We start from the raw sequence: 23,049 nt of genomic DNA on the forward strand, positions 1-23,049 counted from the left end.
ACCTATACTTAGCTTTATGACTATAAATGCTTTAAGAAAATACCATTACATTATTACTTATTCATAAGTCATGAAGCACACCAATGTTGACAGCAAAATGAAGTCATTCATATAATACGAGCTGAAAAAGATATTTCTGTATGTGATTTTAAATTAGTCATATGTATAAAATCTGGCATTATTTGGGTAATATTGTTATACTGATTTTCTTTTTCTAAAAATTGTTTAGCATTATAGAGCATTTCCTAAATTTTCTTATTGTCAGTCCACTAGAACAGGAACATTCTTTGTGTATCATTGGTTAATACTTTTAGAATTATAACCATCTTAATGTATCTAACGGCCAAGCTGGAAACCAGTTTTAAAACTGCTATTTTGTTTACCATAGTGCTTTTTTTCAGTCTTGGATTCTGCATGTTTTCTTCCAGCTTTAACATAACAAAAAATGGTAAACAGGAAGAATCAGCTTAAAATTCCCATTTAAAAATGATAGTTTTAGAGGTATAATTTTTTTAACAAAAAATTACATGCTGTGTTTGCAAGGACATGCTAGCAAAAATATAAACTTTTTTCTGAGATATACTTCATTACAGTCTGATCTATAAATGTGGGATTAACAGTTCGCTGCCTTTGTGGATTCTTCACACTTTTGCATGCCTTTTTTTGTAAAATTGTGCACCATTTTTGCCGGTGTATATCTGCAGTCATATTTTACTGACTTCTGTTTTAATAAAATGCCTTAGAAAAAGCATTAACACCATAATAAGCATTTTTGACAACTGGCTTTATAACTACGTCTCAACAGATTTTGTGAATTGATCAACATTATTTCATTATCAAAACATATTTTATTAAATGCATGTGTAGCAGAAACTGTGAGAAATGAAAGAGAAAAATGGTTTCCATGAAGGACACCAGTATCCAGATTCTAAATGGTACCATAAGGCTAGATAGATAGATAGATAGACTGATTCCGTAATACCATCCAACATTGGGAAATGAATTAGTGCTGCACAGAATTATTTAAAGTCTTAGCAGTTTAATAATTGCAAAATGATTCATATGGAATTCTGAGTGCTTGTTGCAAATTCCAGGACAACACCCATCACAGCTGAGCCTTGATAAATACAGTCTGTGGTAGCACCTGGATGCTACTTTTAAAATTAAATATGTATGTGACTTGTATGTGTATGAATATATACATGTGTGTACAACTGACTGAGAAATGTTGGAGAGTGTGCGCAGTTTACGGAAGCAGTATGTGAGCACAGAGTCTGAAATTTATACTTGGATTTCCCTAAGTATTTTTTTTCCTTTACAGACTCATTATGAAAGTGGGGAGTATATTATCCGACAGGGAGCTCGTGGTGACACTTTCTTTATCATCAGCAAAGGCAAGGTAAGATTTCTGTTTTTTTTCCAGTAATAATCTCCTCAAGGAAATTTCTGTTGAAGAAATTACCTCCACGGGATTGCAAGGTAAACATTATTCGTAACATTTACATGATCTGATACACTGCTATGAAAATATAGCTAAGTAGACCTAAAACAATAAGATGATTTATTAACATTATTTATTCATTCATTCACATTTTTCACTTGGATATAAAATATACGCTACATCTGTGCCTGCAGGTTATACCACTATTGTTTAAAAAGCATACTATGTATTTTCTATTGACTGCTAACATTTGCATATACAGTTTACTCCACAAGAACAAATTATTACAACATCCTTCTCTACACATACATAAATAGATTGTTGAATGCATGACAACTTCTACTTTAGAATGCCGAAAACTCAAAATGTCGATCGCTCACATGGGTGAATAATCAGGAAGTCAATGTTGATTTTCTGGGATCGCAGTACAGTGAAGATTGGAATATTTTCCTTTTCCTCACTATAGTGCAATCTCAGAGTAGGAATATATATTTGGCGGGGGGGTGTGGGGAGCACAGCTCTCCACAACAGTGATTTTGAGTTCCTGATTATTCACTCATGTGATCTTTCAATATTTTGATTTTTCGTTGTTCTAACATAGACCCCGTCATTGTACTGTACATTTAACAGTAAAATAATACTCTTGAGAATTCATAAATGCATTATCTACAATTGTGGTCAAGCCAACACTATTTTGTTTTGTACATGATGGGCTGTGGCCAGGCCAGTGAGTAATGATGAGCAGCTGCTGGTCATGGCCATAGCACAGCCAGATGACCACATCATGTTAGTTCACCCCATGGACAAGTACAAGCAGCAGATTTAAGCATTGTTGGTGCATGAGCACCTCCAGTAGTCATTTTGTGTAAGAGAGCACAGTTGTATAATGTTAATGCAATCAGCATGAAGATATTTACATGTATTGAGTAATATGGAATGGAAAGTAACCCAGATGACTGAGAGTGGAGCAGAGGTTACACTATAGCAACAGAATCCACAGAGATGAACATCATAAAGTGGAAATGAGGTTGCAGAAAAAAGCAATTGTCAGGGAAGCAGAACTCTGACCATGCTATAACTATACACACATTTTGAAAAATAAGTGAAACTTACACAGAAGAGTTGGAGTAATTTAAAGTAACATTATGTACTAACCTGCACCAGTGCTGACAGCATCAGAATGTTAACAGTGGACCTGTTCTCAGAAAATATATTACACTGATGAGACACAATGCCTCATTTCAGTCAACATGACAGTATAGCTATAATATATCTATAGTTTATTTGTAAGGTGAGCCACTGAAGATGTTAGAGTAGATAAATAGTTGTAAAATACACATACCTTTATGGAAATGTAGCACATGCACAGATGGATGGAAAAAATAGGTCTGAAAGGAATTGAATTCATAACTTTCCCACTGAATGCTATCAACTGTCAAGTGAAACCATTGCTGCAGTTAGAGAAAACTGGTTCATAAAACACACATATCATGGAAATATAGAACACGTGTAGACTAGAAAATGAAAATATATAAAACACCATATACCCATCCATCCGCAACCCCTTTTTCCTACTTTTGCACATGGGTCTTTTGCACATGGGGTTGAGGTGTCACTTCAACAGTGACAATCATCTAGAGCCAGTGTTCAGACCACTAAGTGGCTTTCCTGTCATGACTGTTCTTCCACACCACAAATGCATATACGCACAAAAACAGACACTCCATTACCTTAGTTAGCGTGTCCAATCCACCTACTGCAGGTCTTTTAAACAGCTGGAGAAAACCCACACAAACACAGGGAAGACATACAGACTCAACAAGGAAGGCAAACAAGCTGAGAATCAACCTGGAAAACCTTTTGCTGTGAGCTAACAATGCTACCCACTGCACCACTGTGTACCCCTAGTAATAAAAAAAAAAAATACGATCCCTAAGAAATTGAAATTCCCAACCAGTGGATGAATACAGTAGGAATAACTGCATGAGTACAGTTACCCATTAATGAGTTTGAATAATGGCAGTAGATTGATTTTTTCTGATAGGTATACACAGTCAAGCTTAGCTTATTTATGTGACTTATTGGTGCATGCCTAGGATTTTCCTCTCATTTTTGCCCGGAGATGTAGAATGCCATTTTTCTGTTGTCATGTATGGCCACCTACATGGCTCTCTGCCAAGAGTCATTCAACATATGATTACAGAAAACTATTTTGAATTAAATGCATATTCTCAGCATGTGTGTGGAATGTGTATGTGTTTTTTGACCATATCATAGGTTGGAAATTGAGTTTAAAACAGACTGAGATAAATAGGGAAAGTAAGCAGAGGATAAAATACAGGTTGAGTGAATATACCACATCTCCCGGCTGTATAGCTCAACAGTGAAAGAAACATCCAGAATTAAAGTAGGTTAGGAGCTAAACTTCCCTCTATAGTTTAAACATTAATAACAGGAATGTTTACTTTAAGGGAAATGGAACATATGATAGCAGGGAATGTGAAACACACCTGTATGGATTCAAACACTTGACTTTGGCAATCATATTCTGTAGACCATGGAATCATCAGGACATACTGTGCAAACAATCACACAAATGGTGACTGAAAAACACATTTCAAGGGAATGTAACAAATGATATCAAGACAATAAAATGCACCTACATGGATTCTATCCCCTGCCTTGGGCAATCATATTCTCTGGGCTAGGGCATCAGCAGATGAAGCCATTCAAGACCTTATACTGAATGCACCTGAAAAAACACATTTCAGGAAAATGTTATAACACTTAAAAATGAACATTTGAAAACAAAATACCAGCCATCATGAGATTACAATAATTTTGTCACTGTATTGACAAGTTACACAGTACTGTACATAGCCATGGGACCCATCACATTCATGTCATGTTATCTTGCATCATGTACATTATTAGTGTATGTTATGGATAGTTAAGTATACTGCTACAAGGTAGAACTTCATGGATTTAAACTCCTGCCAGCCTAACATATACAGTAGAGATTGCTGCATTATCAATTGGAACTTTAGAAAAGCTTAAATTGAAGGGGATGGAAAAAAAGCACATTTCAAGGAAATGTTCAAACTTTGTGGATGGGACTTTATGCAGCATAACTGACCCGATGTTTGCACTGAGCCAAATAGTTGAGAATAAGCTAGAGATGAGGAAAGAGTCCAAATAGGCATTCCTAGACTTGGAGAAAGCATATGACAAGGCCACAAGAAAGCTGAATTGTGCAATCCGGAGGTGGTTAAAAGTCCCAGAAACATTGATAGAATTAGTGTAGGCTATGTAAATTTCACAATGCCGCAAGTATGAACAGTTTTCAGTCTCTCAGTAAGGTTCCAAGTACAGGTTGGCATGCATCAGTGTTCACCTGTGAGCCCACTGCTACTTGTTCTAGTAATGGACTACATTAGCAAACAGGTCAGAAGGAACAGATCAACAACATGCACTGTGCAAACAATGTAGCTTTACAGTCAGACTCAGATCAAGAACTTCAGCAAAGAATAGGAGAATGAACTGTAAAACTAAAGGCACATGAGAGTACTAATAAAACAGTTGCAATGGCAGCAAATGAAGAAAATCAGAAGAAGCTGTGAAATGAGATAGATGTGAAAAACATGGAACAGGTTAACAGCTTCAAGTATTTGGAATGAGTGGTTGAGGAGAAGGGAAGTCTGAAAAATGAGGTCAAAACTGGAATCAGTGAGGCTTCTGCAAAAAGCACCACATCAGGAGTAGTGTATGATAGAAGAATTCCAAAGAAGCTAAAAAGTAGGTTGTACAAAACAGTGGTGTGACCAGTACTGCTGTGTGGTACAGAAACCTGGCAGTAAAAGCAGAGCAGTTGAGGAAGCTAAAGTTGATGGGAATAAAGTGCCTGAGACAGGTGGAAGGATGCACACTCTGGGATATAAAAAGAACTGAGGACATCAGTGCAGAAGCCAAAGTAGCTTCAATTGCAGAGATGGTCATAGATAAACAGATTATGGTGGTTTGGGAACATATGCAGAAAACAGAAGACAATTTGGTGAAGCCAATTTGGGACAAACAGGAAGTAGGTAAGAGGTAACTAGGGTAACCAGCAAAGATGTGGATGGATTGTGAGAGAGAAGACCTGCAATAGTCAGGCATAACTGTAGAAGCAGGTAGGAGAGTGGCATTGAATCCATTGAGATGATGACAGTTGACACAACACCCTGACCCCATGCAGAAAATGGGAAAAGGGATGAGGATGATAATGACGATGATGATGATTGTGGAAAATTGAAAAATGAACATTGGCAAACAGCATACAGTATCAAAACATTTCCCCTACTGTATTATCACTGTGAATATCAGTGCTACACTGCTGCATATGCATATTATGTTTAGACAATTTTGCATCATTATCCAAAATCACAGGCAGTCAAGTCATCCTATGGTCGATGTACTTCCACAAAAAGTTGTAATGCTGAATTCTAGGATACCCAACATAAACACCAAACATCAAAACTTCCCATCACTCTGTACCTAGAAACAAACATTAACATGGGTCCAGAAGGGGGCAAAATTGGGCAGTCGGGAATATCGGTGTTCAGCATTCCATCATTTGGGATGTAGGACATTGTGGAGGTGGACTCGACTACTGTGATTCTGGATGATGGCAATTGACATATGTCATACATGCATTGCAAGTTAATAACACTTGATAAGGACTGTTTAATATATTGAGTATATTGCTGGAAAGTACTCCTGCATGTGATTGGAATTAGGTTTATAAAGGCTCCAGTGGTCATTAACCTAGTATGTATCTATGAACCTGAACATGGGAAATAACATGCAACTATTAGGGGATCAAAACCCACCCAGAAGTTTATCAACAACGTACATATCACTTCATGCCTACAATGAATCATAGAAGCTGTTAAAGTAAAACGATTAAATTTACCTTATGTCAGTATTGTCTGGTGTTGCACATTAATGATCAGCTCAGTTGTGCTCTAAATGCCTAGGTCATATGTGTTTAATGGATTTTTGTCATTTTTTGCTATAGAATGAGAATTGTCGTTTTTCTGGGCAAACATATGGATAGAGAAGTTGCTCTGTGCCAACTGTTGAACTAACTATACTACAAATAAATGATTTTTCTTCGTGTAAGCCCTTTTGGGCATCTGTCTAACATGATGAATATTTCATAAAATTAAAGGTTTTAAAGGCTATAGGGCAAACATGATAAAAAGGCTGCAAGCAGATGGGATGATAGAAGATAGGGAGAGAAGAATTTAGCAGGTTGGAGGTGAGTGAAGTAGAAATGTAAAGAGCCCATGGAATTTCTATTAATATAATACCTAGTATGGCACTAGCAAGGGCAGCCTCTGAAGCTTTCAAATTGTGAGGGGTCATTGAGAAGATACATATCTAGGCTATGTAGTACATGTGTAGGGTATATACAAAACAGCCATTCTCATGACTGTATTGTGAATAAGTTTGATTGTGTTTACTTTTGGACCAGATAGGAGATTGTTACTGGGAATGTAGAACTGAAAATAAAAGGTAAGCACACAGAGGGTAGCATTCAAGTTGAGATATGAAGGAATGAGGTGGACGGATGGATATGGGATAGGCGCATATCTCAGAACATCTAAACTATAAAATGCTAGATAACCATACTTTAATTAGTGGAAAACTCAGTGAGAGAATGTACACATAGATGATAGGACTGTTTCATTTAAGGAGAAAGAAACACATGATTAGCCAAATAAGAATATTACCCTGCATGGCTCTGAAACTAAACCTGTGACACTAACAGTCTCTAGTACAGAGCATTAGCCAGCTATGTTATGGGGTCATAGTTAAGGAAGTTATTGGTAAAACATGTATCAGGGTAAAGGAACATAGGACAGCAATATGGTTGAACGTAATTAAACCCATGCCTGTGTCACTCATGTCCCCTGAAACCAAGAATTAAAAAAGTATGTTATTAAATCAATCAGAGGAATGTGACCAAGAAAGATAGAGAATATTGCATGATAGTGGCATACAATTGTATGATGAAAATGTGATATTACAAGGAAAGACAACATCCTCAGGGGATTAAAGCCCTGCACCTAGTGCACTGAGAACAGACTCATCACATCATGAACGCATTGAGCTATTGAGGCCTTTACATGGAAGTCATTAACTTTACCATATCTCAGTATTGTTTGAGATGAAATGCTCACCTTCCTAAGATAGTTAAATAGACCATGACCACTAGTCTTGACCTTCCATCTATAGATTGTGGAATGTATGGAACAATTACTAACAGCTTATTGGCAGCTACACTTGGGAATCATACTGATGGTTAAAATGAGTCGTGACAGACTTATAATAATTATTTAGCTGAATTCATAGTATTCATTAAAATGTAATATTGATATATTTATATATATATATATATATATATATATATATATATATATATATATATATATATATATTGTTACCACTTGAATGTGTGACAGATGCTTTCAATGTGGAAATGTGAGGAACATGACTTTAAAACATAAATTGAGGAATCTTGTGCATAATAAGGTACCCTTGAGGAATATGAGTATATGGGCATTTCACAATTCCTGTAATCTGGGTATCTTGCTATTGTGCATATCTCATCTCAGGTTCTTAGGTGTGTGCCAAAGCATTGAGCAGAACCTGACAAGGGGTTTACAAGATTCATTCATTATACCAACTGAGTGTGCACATCATCGTGTAGAACTCATCAAGGTGTTTACAATGTTTGCTCATTACACAAACTGAGTGACCACATCATCATGTAGAACTCAAAAAGGTTTTTATAAGGTTTCCTCATGGCACAAACTGAGGTAATATAGCATCATGTACAACTCAAAAAGGAGATTATAAGGTTTATTCATTACACAAACTGAGCGACCACAGCATCAGGTAGAACTCAACAAGGTGTTTATAAGGATTGCTCATTACACAAACTGAGCGACCACAGCATCAGGTAGAACTCAACAAGGTGTTTATAAGGATTGTTAATTACACAAACTGAGCGACCACAGCATCAGGTAGAACTCAACAAGGTGTTTATAATGTTTGCTCATTACACAAACTGAGTGACAACATCATCATGTAGAACTCAAAAAGGTTTTTATAACCTTTCCTCATGACACAAAGTGAGGTAATACAGCATCATGTACAACTCAAAAAGGAGATTATAAGGTTTATTCATTACACAAATTGAGTGACCACAACATCATGTAGAATCCAACAAGGTGTTTATAATGTTTACACATTACACAAACTGAGTAACCAAAGCATCATGTAGAACTCAACAAGGTGCTTAAAAGGATTGCTCAATACACAAACTGAGCAACCACACCATCATGTAGAACTCAAAAAGGTGTTTATAATGTTTACACATTACACAAACTGAGTAACCAAAGCATCATGTAGAACTCAACAAGGTGCTTATAAGGACTGCTCATTACATGAACTGAGTGACCACAGCATCATGCAGAATGCAACAAGGTGTTTATAATGTTTACACATTACACAAACTGAGCAACCACAGCATCATGTAGAACTCAACAAAGTGTTTATAAGGATTGCCAATTACATAAACTGTTCTTTGCCAAAACACCAAGTTATTTAGTTTAAGATTAACATTAAAAAATATAGCATGTGGTTAGACAATGGATAAGCAATGATTGAGACATATTGTGTTTCGCAAAATATTCCATCAGAAATGAACATTTTATCAATAACAGTTTGTGCCCCAAACCTATATGAGTAATGTGTATAATTTAAAGACTCCAAAGCTTTTAAATCATAAATAGGTTCATAGGTAAGAACTAGGCTATCTGTCCAAGGGCTTTTATAAGCCTAGCCAGACTGTGTTGGCTTTCGCTACCCCCTTAGATTAGTTCCCTGTGCCTCTGTCCAGCAGAGCCATTAGTTCCCTGCGCCACTATCCAGCAGAGCCACTGCAGTGATCCCCGGGGTAAATGTTCTGCTTCCCATCCACCCGTCAAAGTTTCTCTTGAAGAGTGTTAGTAAGGGGCTCTGCCTGATGTACATTGGAATCCTGTTCCAAAGCATGGGGTGTCTCTGGGACAGGAAACTATCCCTCCAGCATGTCCTATTTATCATTGTGGTGAGGTTTATATCTCTAGAGTGTGTGGCTCTCTGGGATTTGTTTTTTTTTGAGGCAGAGCATGTCCATCAATTCTGGGCTGGACATGGCCTTGTATGTCAGGCAGAGATAGCCTCTGAGTAAGCGGTATGCAACCTAGTATAGCTGGAGTTTCTTGAGTTGGCCTGCATAGGGCATCTTTTTGAGGCCAGTAATCCTCTTGGTGAGGTACTTTTGTGGTCTTTCCAGCTGTTGCAGATGTCTTGTAAGGTACATCCCAAATGGGGTGTTGTATTCTATGATGGTTCTAATGAGTGATGAGTAGAGAGGCACAATAACCTCTTTTGTTCTAGATGCGAACCCTTTTGTGATTAGGTGGGCCACATAGAAGGATTTTCTAACCACCTTGGCAATATGATTATCAAAGGAGAGATTACTATCTACTTGTGTCCCCAAATCCCTTATTACATTTTCTCTATTTAGGGGACTACCCACCTATGTGGTAGTTCGCAGGTACTTTGTTTTTTCCAAAGGGCATGACTATGCACATTTTAGCATTTAGCTTGAGGCCATGATTTTGACACCAGCTATCCGTCTCAGTGAGACCCATCCGGAGAGTGTCTGTATCAGCTGGAGAATCAATTATGGCCCCTAGTTTGCAGTCATCTGTGAACTTGGTCAGCCATAGTCCTCCTTTGCTTGACTGTACCTCTGAGAAGTATATACCGAACAGGAGGTGTCCTAGGACTGAGCCCTGGGGGACGCCACTTGTAACCAGTTTAGAGTTGGATGTAGAGCCTGCAACTCTCACCATGTGGGTTCTATCCATGAGCCAGTTGGCAATCCATCTCATGATGTAGAGGTTTATGTTCAAGCTGGTGAACTTGTCTATAATACTAGAATGGGGAATGGTGTCGAAAGCCTTTGCGAGGTCTAGGTAGGCTGTGTGGACCTCCTTTCCTTCATCTAATGCCTTGGTAACCATCTCAAAGAACTCCACCAGGTTTAGGAGGCATGATCTGCCCTTAACAAAGCCAAAGTGGGTAGGGTCCAAGGTTTGGAGGTTCCCAATGTCTCTGTTAATGAGTTCCATGATGATGTGTTCCATAGCCTTGCAGACCAGGCTAGTCAGGCTTGTCAGGCTTATAGGGCAATAGTTCCCAGGGTCCACTGCGGCTCCAACTTTGTGGAGCGGGATAACTGTTGCTGTGCAACACTCTGTGGGTACATAGCCTGTAGAGAGGCTGAGTTTGAACAGTGTGTTTAGGTGAGGGGTTAGTTCATGCTGGAGCTCTTGTAAGACACAGCCTGGGACACCGTCCGGTCCCATTGAAGCTGTGTTTTTGGCTTTGGATAGGGCTGTTTTAACCTGTGTGTCGGTGGTTGATGGGGCCCTACATACTTCTGGTATGGTTATGGGCCCTTAAGGGGGTGAGAGGGGGGTGAGGTTTGCACTAAACCTGTCTGCCAGAATGTTGGCAATATCAGTCGGTTCAGTGTATTTTGTGCCATTCTGCACTAACTCAGAGCAGATCTAAGATGGTTATCTTTGGAGTCATTGGTAATTTTTCTATTGAAGCTAGCCTTGGATGATTTAATGAGGGATTGTAGTTTCTTGCTGATACTGATCAGGGATGTCTTTCCTTCTTGGGATTTTACTCTTTTCTGTACTAGCTTCCTCCTTCTGTTGTATAGCTTTGTTTATGGCAGGGGTCCACCACACTGGTTTCCTTTTCTTAGAGGAGTGAGTCTTGGTTTTATTTGAGATAGCATGATCCATGCATTCCTGCAGATGCTCATAGATTGCCTTTGTAAAGGTTTCTTGGTGGTTTCCATGATTGGGGGTGGGGGCAGAATGTGGATATCCAGAGTGATTAGTCTATGGTCTGATCTAACCAGCGAGGGGTTAACCTCCGGTGTGGAACACTGGTCACCCATGTTGGTGATGACCAGGTCCAATATGTTGTTCCCTCATGTGGGGCTGTTGACCAGTTGATCCAGGGCATTTGAGTTTATAAATTCTAGGAAGCGTTAGACAAGGGAGTTAGTACTTGAGTAGATTTCCAAGTTTATGTTTGGGTAATTGAAATCACCCAGTATTAGGGTGTTTGGTAGGACCTTCATACTTCTCAGTGTTTCCAGAAATGTAGAATGGGGGTCATCTGCCATAGTGGGTGATCTGTAGCAAGCTACAATTTGGATTGCAGTTTTGTCCATTGTTAGTTGCACATGGATGATCTCTGATGCATTGTGCAGTGCCACTAACCTGGAGGTGTGGGTATCCTTGATGAATATGGGTACAACCCCACCTTTTGTGTTTCAGTCCTGGTTCTGTGGCCGAAAGGTATGGTATGAGTTAAAGCCTAGTAGTGCTTGGGTGCTCTCAGGAGCCTTAAACCAGGTTTCTGTTACTGCACAGATGTCAATGTTCTCCATACTGAGGAGTGCCTCGAGTGCATGCATTTTGAGGTTTAGACTTCTGGCATTGAGTAGCATTACCCTCAGTTTCTGGTTACTTCTGCTATTTATGGTGGAGGGTTTGTCTTTCGAGCCTTGCATAAAAAAGGCACTATGGGGGTGGCAAGAGCCTTGGCCAGTATTCAAAAGCCTAAGGGTGACAAGTGCAAGCCATCTCTTGCGAAGCAACGTGGCTTGGCGAGCATGTCATCCCAGGCAGACAGACACTGGATCCTCTTTGAATGACACCAGAAAGTTAGCCAATTGTTGAAATTGATCATTTTTTCTTTATACTGAGGCATCATTCTTGGTGAAGGCAGGATGCTACTCAGGGTCAGGATCATACCGGCCAGGGCTACTTGATCAGAAAGCTCTTCCATGTCACTTTTCATGTAGTCCAAGGAGTTACATCTCAGTTCATTCACACCATCATGGACAATGACAGAGTTGTATTTAAACTTGTTCTGGAGTGACGTGAGTGCTTGTGTTATGTGGCGGATCCTGGCACCCGACAGGCAGCTAACTGTAACCTTCTCCTTGTCTAGACTAGTTAGTGGGAGATCAGTGTGTCTGACTATAGAGTCACCTATTACTAGTGTTTTGGGTATGTTATTTTGTGTAAAGGGCTGTGACTGCGTGGCACACTGATTATGTAAAGTATGTGTTCCATGGTTGGTGATAGGGTGTAGAGGTTGCTTGAATGTCTGCTTTGGAGGTCTATGTTGCATTTGCAGATTTTTATTTAGAGCCTCCGAGTATGTTTTCATATATTCATATGTGTTATTTGCTGGTGTTGGTTTAGTAGGTCTATGTGAGACTGGTAGTGTATTGCAAGTATTACCCTTCCCCTCTTGACTGTCAGTTCCAGTCTTGGGTTGAGAGAGCTTTGCCTCCAGTTTGGCTGTATAATTGCATCTCTCGCATATATATGTGTTTAGTGGTAGGAGGAGAGGGTTGTCTGTGTACATAAGGCAGTTGTAACATTGCCTCAAAATGCCCAGATTCACCAGTTGGACTAGAGAGTACACAAGAAACTGCCCTTTGGACATGCTTGAATAAGTAGTGTAAGCTGTTTTTCTGATTGGCTGGTGGGAACGAATAGAGAGCCTTGTCCTTCTGGACAGTATAGGGGGGTCTAGTGCTAGGGTTGCTATGAGTTTTAAGCAAGTGCTTGACTGTGAAATGAATGGTTTGAGTGCTAAAGTTGAAGGTTTGTCTATTTCCAAGGGAAAAATTGAAGAGTAGACTTCGTGGAGCCGAGAAAAAGTTTAACTCTAGCTAAACGTAGCTGTCCGGTGTATAAAACTGTAGAAATGTGGTTTTTAGAGCAGGGAAGTGAAAAAGAGAGAAATTAGCCCAAAAATGGTTGATAAACTACTAACTTCTGGGCTGAAACCACTCCTCCAGGGACAGATAGGCTGCTCAAAGCTCCCCTCTCTCACAGATGAACAGAGAAACTTCCTTCTATCCAAGTAAGGTATGGGCAACACAGAAACTTGTAACACAGCCCAGGATTCAGCAATAACCTGAAAACTGGACTTTACTAGTTCAGAAAGGTGTGAAAAAGTATATATATATATATATATATATATATATATATATATATATATATATATATATATATATATATATATATTTTTTTTTTTTTTTTTTTCTTAGAAAGAGCAGATACAATCAGATTTAGCCCAAAATGGACAATAAACTACTAACTTCTGGGCTGAAACCACTCCTCCAGGGACAGATAGGCTGTTCAAAGCTCCCCTCTCTCACAGGTGAACAGAGAAACTTCCTTCTATCCAAGTAAGGTATGGGCAACACAGAAACTTGTAACTCAGCCCAGGATTCAGCAATAACCTGAAAACTGGACTATACTAGTTCAGAAAGGTGGGTAACAAGTATATATATATATATATATATATATATATATATATATATATATATATATATATATATATATATATATATATATATATATATATATATATATATATATATTTTTTTTTCCAGAAAATAGAGTAGATAGAACCAATACTTTAAATGCACAGAAAAGGCTATCACACTTTAGTGTGTAGCCTACAACAGTTAAACAGATTATTTAAACACAAAAATGATTTAATTCAAGTGCAGGCAGCTAATAAATACAACATGTAGCAATAACAAACTTTTTAAATCACAGATTTGTTAAAAAAATCTGGCATTTTAGGTGAAATTAGTTAAGACAGCAAGAATGTCTCTCAAATTAGTGGTAGCAAGATAGTTATTACATTTTTTTTTGCAGCAGCAGCTGTAACACAAAATTTCCAATTTTCATTAGTATCTTTTTCTGATAAGATACAATTAAAATAGCCTGCTAAAACTTTTTCTCCCTTTGACATTATATTAATTAATTCTAAATACTTTCTCACTGTTTTTGCACCAATACTAGGAGCCCAATAAACATTCACGAGTGTAAAGTATTTCTTGTTAATTTTTAACACAAGACTCAACATTCCACTTTTATCTGAATATGTGTCTATTATCTTAGGGGGTGCCAGAAATGTTTCCATAATATCATATTACCCTTTCTTTTAGCATGAAAATGTGACTCCACAAGAGTAATATAGTCTTTAAAACATGTTTTCTTTATGTCTTTTTCTATGAGATGTGTTTCTTTTAAAAAGGCTATGTCAACTTTCTTTATTTTTTAGATATTTATTAAGACTTCCTCTCTTTATAGGGTTATTAAGTCCATTTACATTTAAAGGCATGCATTTATATGCATTCATTTTGATACAGTGTCATAAGAGCAAATTTTGTGTTATGGACCCATTCTAAACCTATTTACAAAACCTACCATGTTATATTTAATTCCTACTTTCTACCAATCTCCAACCAATACTTCAATCTTTCCTTGTGTGTCTGCCTTTATAAAAAAAAAATGTTAGGTTCATTCAATGAAGAAAAAAATATTAGTACAAGTGAGTTATTAATCTCAGTTTCTTATAAAAGATCGATGGGGTTAAATTAAGTCTTTAAAATTTTGTAAAAACATCAAAAGTGAATAGTGAACTGTATCCATGATTTTTAGTTATCACAGAATTCAGTTAAATTAAATGTTTAACAATATTATTTGTAATTATTTTATAATAAGAAAGCTTTTAATAACATCTTATACATTTTGTCAAGAACAAATTAATATATGGATTACCTTTACAGATCTAATCTGTTTATGTTTTAATAGGAAAAGAAATAAAAAATAACCAAATCTTGTTCCAAAATATACTAATACCTAAAGTCAGAAATAAATTAATGTTATGATATAAAATCAGTAGTTACATTAGTATTATAACATTTATGGTAAAGCTCTGAACCATCTTCCCTCTATTGTCACTCCACCCCCTTCTCTCTCCATTTGAATAGAGACATTCATATACATAAGTAATTACCAAACCAAGCTCATTGAAAGTTCACACTAAATAACATTCAAATGCTCAGGGTATACTAGCTTACCAACGTGGGTCTCATAATGTAAATAATACAGGTCATTAACATATTTTACTTGCTAATTAAAATATAGTTAGGGCAAAAAGATATAATATTTTCCTTTTAGTCTTATCAATACCTCTGTGCAATCAGGGTCAATGAAAATATGAGATCTTAATTTATTGTCAGTTGTTCATCCTGTGAACATGATATAGCTTCCGTTATTATTTTTCATAAGTGTATGCTCTGATAACCTTAAATAACCAGTAGTCTCCTCAGTCCATGTATTGCAACTTATGACTTATCTATTGTTTTATGTCAATCAATTCTAGATACCAAATATGCATCTACTAAGCCATTTATTCTTAAATAAAGCCTGGTACAATGGTAAAGGAGGATAAAATTGTGAGTAGGCCTGTATGACTTTAGTCTAAAGAGCTTCTTGGGCATTAAAAGAGAAACTGAACCATAGGTTTGGAATCAAGTGACCTACATTTCTTTATTTTTGCTTACTCGGTGAAGAGAGAGAGAAAAAGCTGGTTCAGCCGGATTACCATATCATTAAAGTAAAGTCGCACAATACACTGACATAGGGCTAGAGTTGTAAGCTTGTCCTTAACTAATTCAGTTACAGTATCTCTTATAAACACATGCAAAGTATTCTGTATCATCCTTTATTAGTATCTATGAATGCACGTGTCAACATTAGGAAAACATAACATATCTTTATAGTGGTAATGGTGCTCATGATTACCTTAACTAAGGCATCCTTATTTTTCTCGACTAGATAAAGAGGTCATATCAGGGAATGGGGATGCCATGTAGTTTCTCAGGTAGAATAAGATCCAATTCAGATATATATATATATGGCACTGATCTGCTGTGTGCGTGTGTGTGTGTGTGGGGGGGGAGTCAAACCCTTAGACTTTTGGTACAGAGGCATTTGCTGGCCCCTTGATTGTAAATAAGTTATTACCAGAGACATACTTAAACCCTTTTTATTGCAGCTGGAAGTTTCTCTCTCTTACTTGACACTCTCTTTGTGCTTTTGTGGCTATACTGCACTCTTTTACTTAGATTATTAGCACAATGTATGCCTCAATAGATATTTAAGTCCTATTTAGATACATTTATATGACAATTTGATGCTTCTGTGGAAACATATTCACGCCAGATTTCAGTACCCACAAAGAACCATTAGCTGCTTCTGATATAAAAAAATAAAATATATAATATATAGTCCTGTGGTTATATTCATACAGCAGTAGTAATAATAAAATTACAAAATAAGTAAAAATAGAAGAAGGTTCCAGACCACGGCACTTAAAAACATAAACTCTTTAATAACAAAGTAATGGGTGAGCACTTTCGCAGCAACAAGCTGCTTCATTAGACAACAAATGCACAAAATCATCCTCTATTTAAATCAAGTTCAACCAATAAGCAGCTCAATTTAATTAAACTCATGCAAAATCATAAAGTGCTGCAACATCATGCTCTCATATCAAGGTCTATATAGAGTGCATATAAATATATATATAAAGTGTATATAAAAATATAAAAATGCAAAGATAAAACTGTACAGATAAATAAAAGCCATGAATAAATAATAGCATAAGAATGCATACATAATACTAACAGCACAAGTTACCTAGGAAGAGGTCTATTAAGAAGTATAGGTCTAATGGATACTTTTTCATTAAGCCCTTTACCCATATTTGCACGCATCCTAATAATCCAGTCCAGCCATTTGGTTTCTACCCTGTTTCTAATGTCTCCCACTTTTTGTCCTAAAGCTACAGTCTCAATAACCATAAATTTTAATTCATGTTCATTCCCATTCTCTATGACATGTCTCGCCAGTGCATTAGTTCCAACTTGCTTGGAAATAGTGTACATATGTTCTCTTATTCAATCTCTTAGCCTACGTGTAGTCATACCCACATAAAAAGATTAGCATGCAACACAGAAGGCTACATATACCAAATTAGTGGTATTACATTCAGCTACTAATCTAAAACATAAAAATGTTTTTGTATCCGGATGTGTAAAGTTACCACTTCTATCTAAACATTTACAGAAATTACATCTATTACAGGGAAAGGTGCCATAGTTATGATGGAAGAATTCAGTAGTGTTCTCATGGGCATACTTAGGGCCACATAATAATCTCTTTAAAGATTTTTTAATTTTGTAAGCATATTGAGGGGTATCCCCCACTAGCCCTTTACCACTTCGACAGCACAAAGAATGTTCCAGTTTCTTTGATAAATATCTAGTAATAACTTGATGTAGCTAGCATAAGTAAGTGGTATTCTCATAAACTTTTTGGTGACTGCTATTTGTCCCTCATCTTCCCTAAACTTAGAGAAGTAAGGTCACCCCTTCCCTTCTCTGCACTAAGTACATCCATCATTACTTTTTGTACTTCCTTCTGGGCATACATTCTCTCTCCACAAAATTACTTTCTAAACTAAGCAATTCATTTTTGGATCTATGTTAATTAGCTGTTAATTGTGATACCCTTAAGGCCTGTCCCCTCATAACATTTGTAAAACCATCAAATAAAGATGATATGTTCCTGGAATTCGACAACAGTTGACTGGAAACCACCACAGAAGATGTAAATCAGACCAGGAACAGGATTCTTGCACCAAACGATACTCTTTTATTGTAAAACCACAATAAATTGTTCAAAAGATGTTGAGCGCTTTCATCAATATACATATGACTTCCTCAGAACACAATATAGGAAGAAACAGTTCCCTTATAAATACAAAAAACCGCCCTTTTTCTCTAATTATTCAATTAAAAGCTAACAGTGAATGACAATTAGTAATTAAATGCCTTCTATCTCAATGCAGCACCCTACACTGACTAAAATTCCTGTTACATCCCTCATGCTTATATTCAATATTGAATACTGAATACAATAATGAACAACAATAATTAAAAATGAGTAGTAACTTACTAAGTTCAACTACTGAAAAAACTATAATAAAAATTTGTAATAAAAACACACAAACTATATCCTATTGTTTTGTATAAAATGACTGCTTGTTACATTATATAGAAACATATACTATATGTATATATATATGTCTCCTAAACCCCATCGAGGGAATAATATTGAATAAAATAAATACAATACACTTGTTACAAGTAAATATAGTGAGAATATACAACTATGTATAAACTGCTATCTAGTAATGAGCTCATCCAGGAATGACAAAATAAGAATTTATAATAATAAAAAATGAGTGCACTGGTGATATCAAATTATGTTCTAACTAATGGTTTAGTAGGGATCATTTCATTAAGTCCTGGTGATATACCTGCATTTAGTCTTATCTGCCACTTAATCTCCTTTTCACTCACTATAGCCCTAATATTTCCCCCTCTGGGGTTGTATGGTATCACTTCTAAAATAGCAAATTTAAAGTTATTTCAATTTGGGCTATTGATAAGATGCCGAGATAGGGCATTGTTCACATCTTTTTTTCTAATGCAATACGTATGATCGTATATCCTATTCTTCAGACAACGATCCGTTTTCCCAACATAATAATTGTAGCATGTGTCACATATAGCCAAATATATTAAATGTTGTGACAAACAATTACCAGGACTAAACCATACCTTGCTTCGTAAATTGTTGTTTAATGTAATAGTAGGTTCCTCAAAGATATACCTGCAGTAATTACAACGTCCACATTTTGTGGTACCCCCCTTAGATGTTTTTCTTTTCTTGTAATGACTAGTTGTAACTTCTATTATTCTCTTGATGTTATTTCCTGTTTTGTATACAAAATGTGGCTTGGATGGTACTTTGTCTTTGATGGTAGGATCACTAGTAAGTATATTCCAATTGGAAGTAATGATGTCTTTTACTTCTTTGGTGTGCCTTCCATATTTCAATATGTATGCCTTTATATAGTTGTCATAGTCATTACTATCATTGGCATTATTACCCCTTTCCCTATTGTTCTGAAGGCCCATACCTAGTAGTGGTGGATATTTCTTGCCCCATTCCTCTGATGTATACATAATGATATCCTTAATCATAGCTGAGGGGTATAAATAAACTTTATGGACATAGTACTCGATAATAACTACATCTATTATGAGGGAGAGTACTATAGGCAGAGGACTGGCGTAGCTATGGGGGCGGCATGTGCCCCCATATACGCTAATCTCGTACTGTTGGATTGGGAGAACGAGTTTGTTTTACAATCAACGTGGATGTCCTATATTATAAGATACGTCCGATATCTGGACGATATTTTTATTCTATGGGAAGGAGATGTGGACAAACTAACTGACTTTGTTGATTATATCAATCACAGTACTAATTACCTTAAGTTCACACATCAGATGGATGTGGTGGGGATCAACTACCTTGATGTCTACATTTACAGTGATGGGAAAACTTTCCAGTCACGTATACATAGGAAGGATACCTATAGTAATGGCTACTTACATTATGATAGTGCCCATTCCTATGCTACCAAACGAGGTATCGTCAAGGGGCAGTGTATTAGAGCGGCCAGGATGACCTCGGTGAAGGAATTTATGTTGCAGGAACTAGCATATATAGGCAGCTTATTTACCGATAAGGGATACCCCTCAGCTATGATTAAGGATATCATTATGTATACATCAGAGGAATGGGGCAAGAAATATCCACCACTACTAGGTATGGGCCTTCAGAACAATAGGGAAAGTGGTAATAATGCCAATGATAGTAATGACTATGACAACTATATAAAGGCATACATATTGAAATATGGAAGGCACGCCAAAGAAGTAAAAGACATCATTACTTCCAATTGGAATATACTTACTAGTGATCCTACCATCAAAGACAAAGTACCATCCAAGCCACATTTTGTATACAAAACAGGAAATAACATCAAGAGAATAATAGAAGTTACAACTAGTCATTACAAGAAAAGAAAAACATCTAAGGGGGGTACCACAAAATGTGGACGTTGTAATTACTGCAGGTATATCTTTGAGGAACCTACTATTACATTAAACAGCAATTTACGAAGCAAGGTATGGTTTAGTCCTGGTAATTGTTTGTCACAACATTTAATATATTTGGCTATATGTGACACATGCTACAATTATTATGTTGGGAAACGGATCGTTGTCTGTAGAATAGGATATTCGATCATACGTATTGCATTAGAAAAAGATGTGAACAATGCCCTATCTCGGCATCTTATCAATAGCCCAAATTGAAATAACTTTAAATTTGCTATTTTAGAAGTGATACCATACAACCCCAGAGGGGGAAATATTAGGGCTATAGTGAGTGAAAAGGAGATTAAGTGGCAGATAAGACTAAATGCAGGTATATCACCAGGACTTAATGAAATGATCCCTACTAAACCATTAGTTAGAACATAATTTGATATCACCAGTGCACTCATTTTTTATTATTATAAATTCTTATTTTGTCATTCCTGGATGAGCTCATTACTAGATAGCAGTTTATACATAGTTGTATATTCTCACTATATTTACTTGTAACAAGTGTATTGTATTTATTTTATTCAATATTATTCCCTCGATGGGGTTTAGGAGACATATATATACATATAGTATATGTTTCTATATAATGTAACAAGCAGTCATTTTATACAAAACAATAGGATATAGTTTGTGTTTTTTTATTACTAATTTTTATTATAGTTTTTTCAGTAGTTGAACTTAGTAAGTTACTACTCATTTTTAATTATTGTTGTTCATTATTGTATTCAGTATTCAATATTGAATATAAGCATGAGGGATGTAACAGGAATTTTAGTCAGTGTAGGGTGCTGCATTGAGATAGAAGGCATTTAATTACTAATTGTCATTCACTGTTAGCTTTTAATTGAATAATTAGAGAAAAAGGGCGGTTTTTTGTATTTATAAGGGAACTGTTTCTTCCTATATTGTGTTCTGAGGAAGTCATATGTATATTGATGAAAGCGCTCAACATCTTTTGAACAATTTATTGTGGTTTTACAATAAAAGAGTATCGTTTGGTGCAAGAATCCTGTTCCTGGTCTGATTTACATCTTCTGTGGTGGTTTCCAGTCAACATTTGTAAAACCATGTGATGGGTGCATACTATTTCTTTGAACAAAAGTATTTTTATAACATTCCTTCCTGAAGACCCTAGTTTCAAACTCTCCTGTAGGTGTTCTTGATATATTGACATCCAAAATGTCAATAGAAATATCTGAACTATGAGCAGTGAATTTAAGAAAATGAGTACTACCATTAATATAATCCAAAAATATCCTAAATGCAGTCATCTCTCCCTCCCAAAGGAGGAAGAGGTCATCCACAAACCTCCTAAAAAAACAATGTTGTGCATATCTGTTCTTAAGATATGTTGTTTCTCCCATACAGCCATGGCAATATTGGCATAGCTACTGGCACATGAGGTGCCCATAGCTACGCCATCCAATTGCCTATATAGTTGTTGCTCAAACAAAAAGATGTTCTCAAGTATAACCTCTACCAATAAACAAAGTAGATCTATAATCTGGGTGTTGTAAGTACCATCTTCCATCAAGTACTGTTTCAAATACAAAACCCCTTTTTCACTGGGAATGATTGTAAAAAGGGACTGAATTTCCAGAGTTATCATTCAGCAGTTCCTTGTAGGTGGTTTATTTTTAACATGTTCAAACAAATCTCCCAAGAATTGCTTAGTATCTTTTGTTGTAAAGTTTGTTTATGGCAGGGGACCACCAGGTTTGCTTCTTTTTTTTGGAGAAGAGCATCTTGGTTCTATTAAAGATGGCATGATTCGTGCATGAGTGGATGTGCTCGTATAGTGCCTTAGTATAGGATTCAGCAGTCGAACTTTCTGTTCCTGTCTACATGGCTGTCATAAAGTTTGTCACTCCTGACTTGGGTAGCATGAAGTTGGCTTTGGAGAAGTTTTTTTATGGAGGTTTACTTACTGGGGGTTGGGGGTGGGATGTGGATGTTAAGGGTGATTAGCGTATGGTCAGACCTGACCAATAAGGGGGTGACCATAGGTGTGGAGCATCAATTTCCCATGTTTGTAATGACCAGGTCTAGGATATTGGAGCCCCTGGTGGGACTATGGATTAGTTGATCCGAGGCATTGGAATTTATGAATTCCAAGAACCATTGGGCAAAGGTGTTGGTACATGAGTAGTTTTCCCAGTTAATGGAAGGGTAGTTGAAATCATCACGTATTAGGGTGTTTGTTTGTATCTTAACATTTTCCATTATGATTAGAAAGGTGTAGTGAGAATCTTGGGGCATGGTGGAGGATCTCTAGCAAGCTGCAATTTGGATTGCAGTCTTACCTAGTGTTAGTTGCACCTGGAGAATTTTAGACGCATTGTGTTGGGCAGCTGGCCTGGTGCTGTGAATATCCTTGGTGAATATGGACACTCCTCCACTTTTAATATTTTGGTCCTGGTTTGGTGGCTGAAAAGTGTGGTAAGAGTTGTAGCCTGGTATTGCAGGGGTGCTCTCGGGATCCTTGAACCAGGTCTCAGTTACTGCTCAGATA

The 23,049-nt window shown here is 36.8% G+C and overlaps 1 protein-coding gene across 1 annotated transcript in view; it reads left to right on the forward strand.

The window, feature by feature from the left end:
* The window catches only part of PRKG1 (protein kinase cGMP-dependent 1), a 3,380,995-nt gene that overhangs the window by 2,518,253 nt on the left and 839,693 nt on the right, over positions 1-23,049 (forward strand). The window contains exon 6 of the mRNA XM_044056419.1: positions 1,322-1,399. Coding sequence (XP_043912354.1) covers positions 1,322-1,399 — 78 coding nt within the window. The remainder of the gene's footprint in view (positions 1-1,321; positions 1,400-23,049) is intronic.

This window comes from Protopterus annectens, chromosome 14.part0 (genome assembly GCF_019279795.1).
Source record: "Protopterus annectens isolate FY-2018-M chromosome 14.part0, PAN1.0, whole genome shotgun sequence".
Classification (NCBI taxonomy): domain Eukaryota; kingdom Metazoa; phylum Chordata; order Ceratodontiformes; family Protopteridae; genus Protopterus; species Protopterus annectens.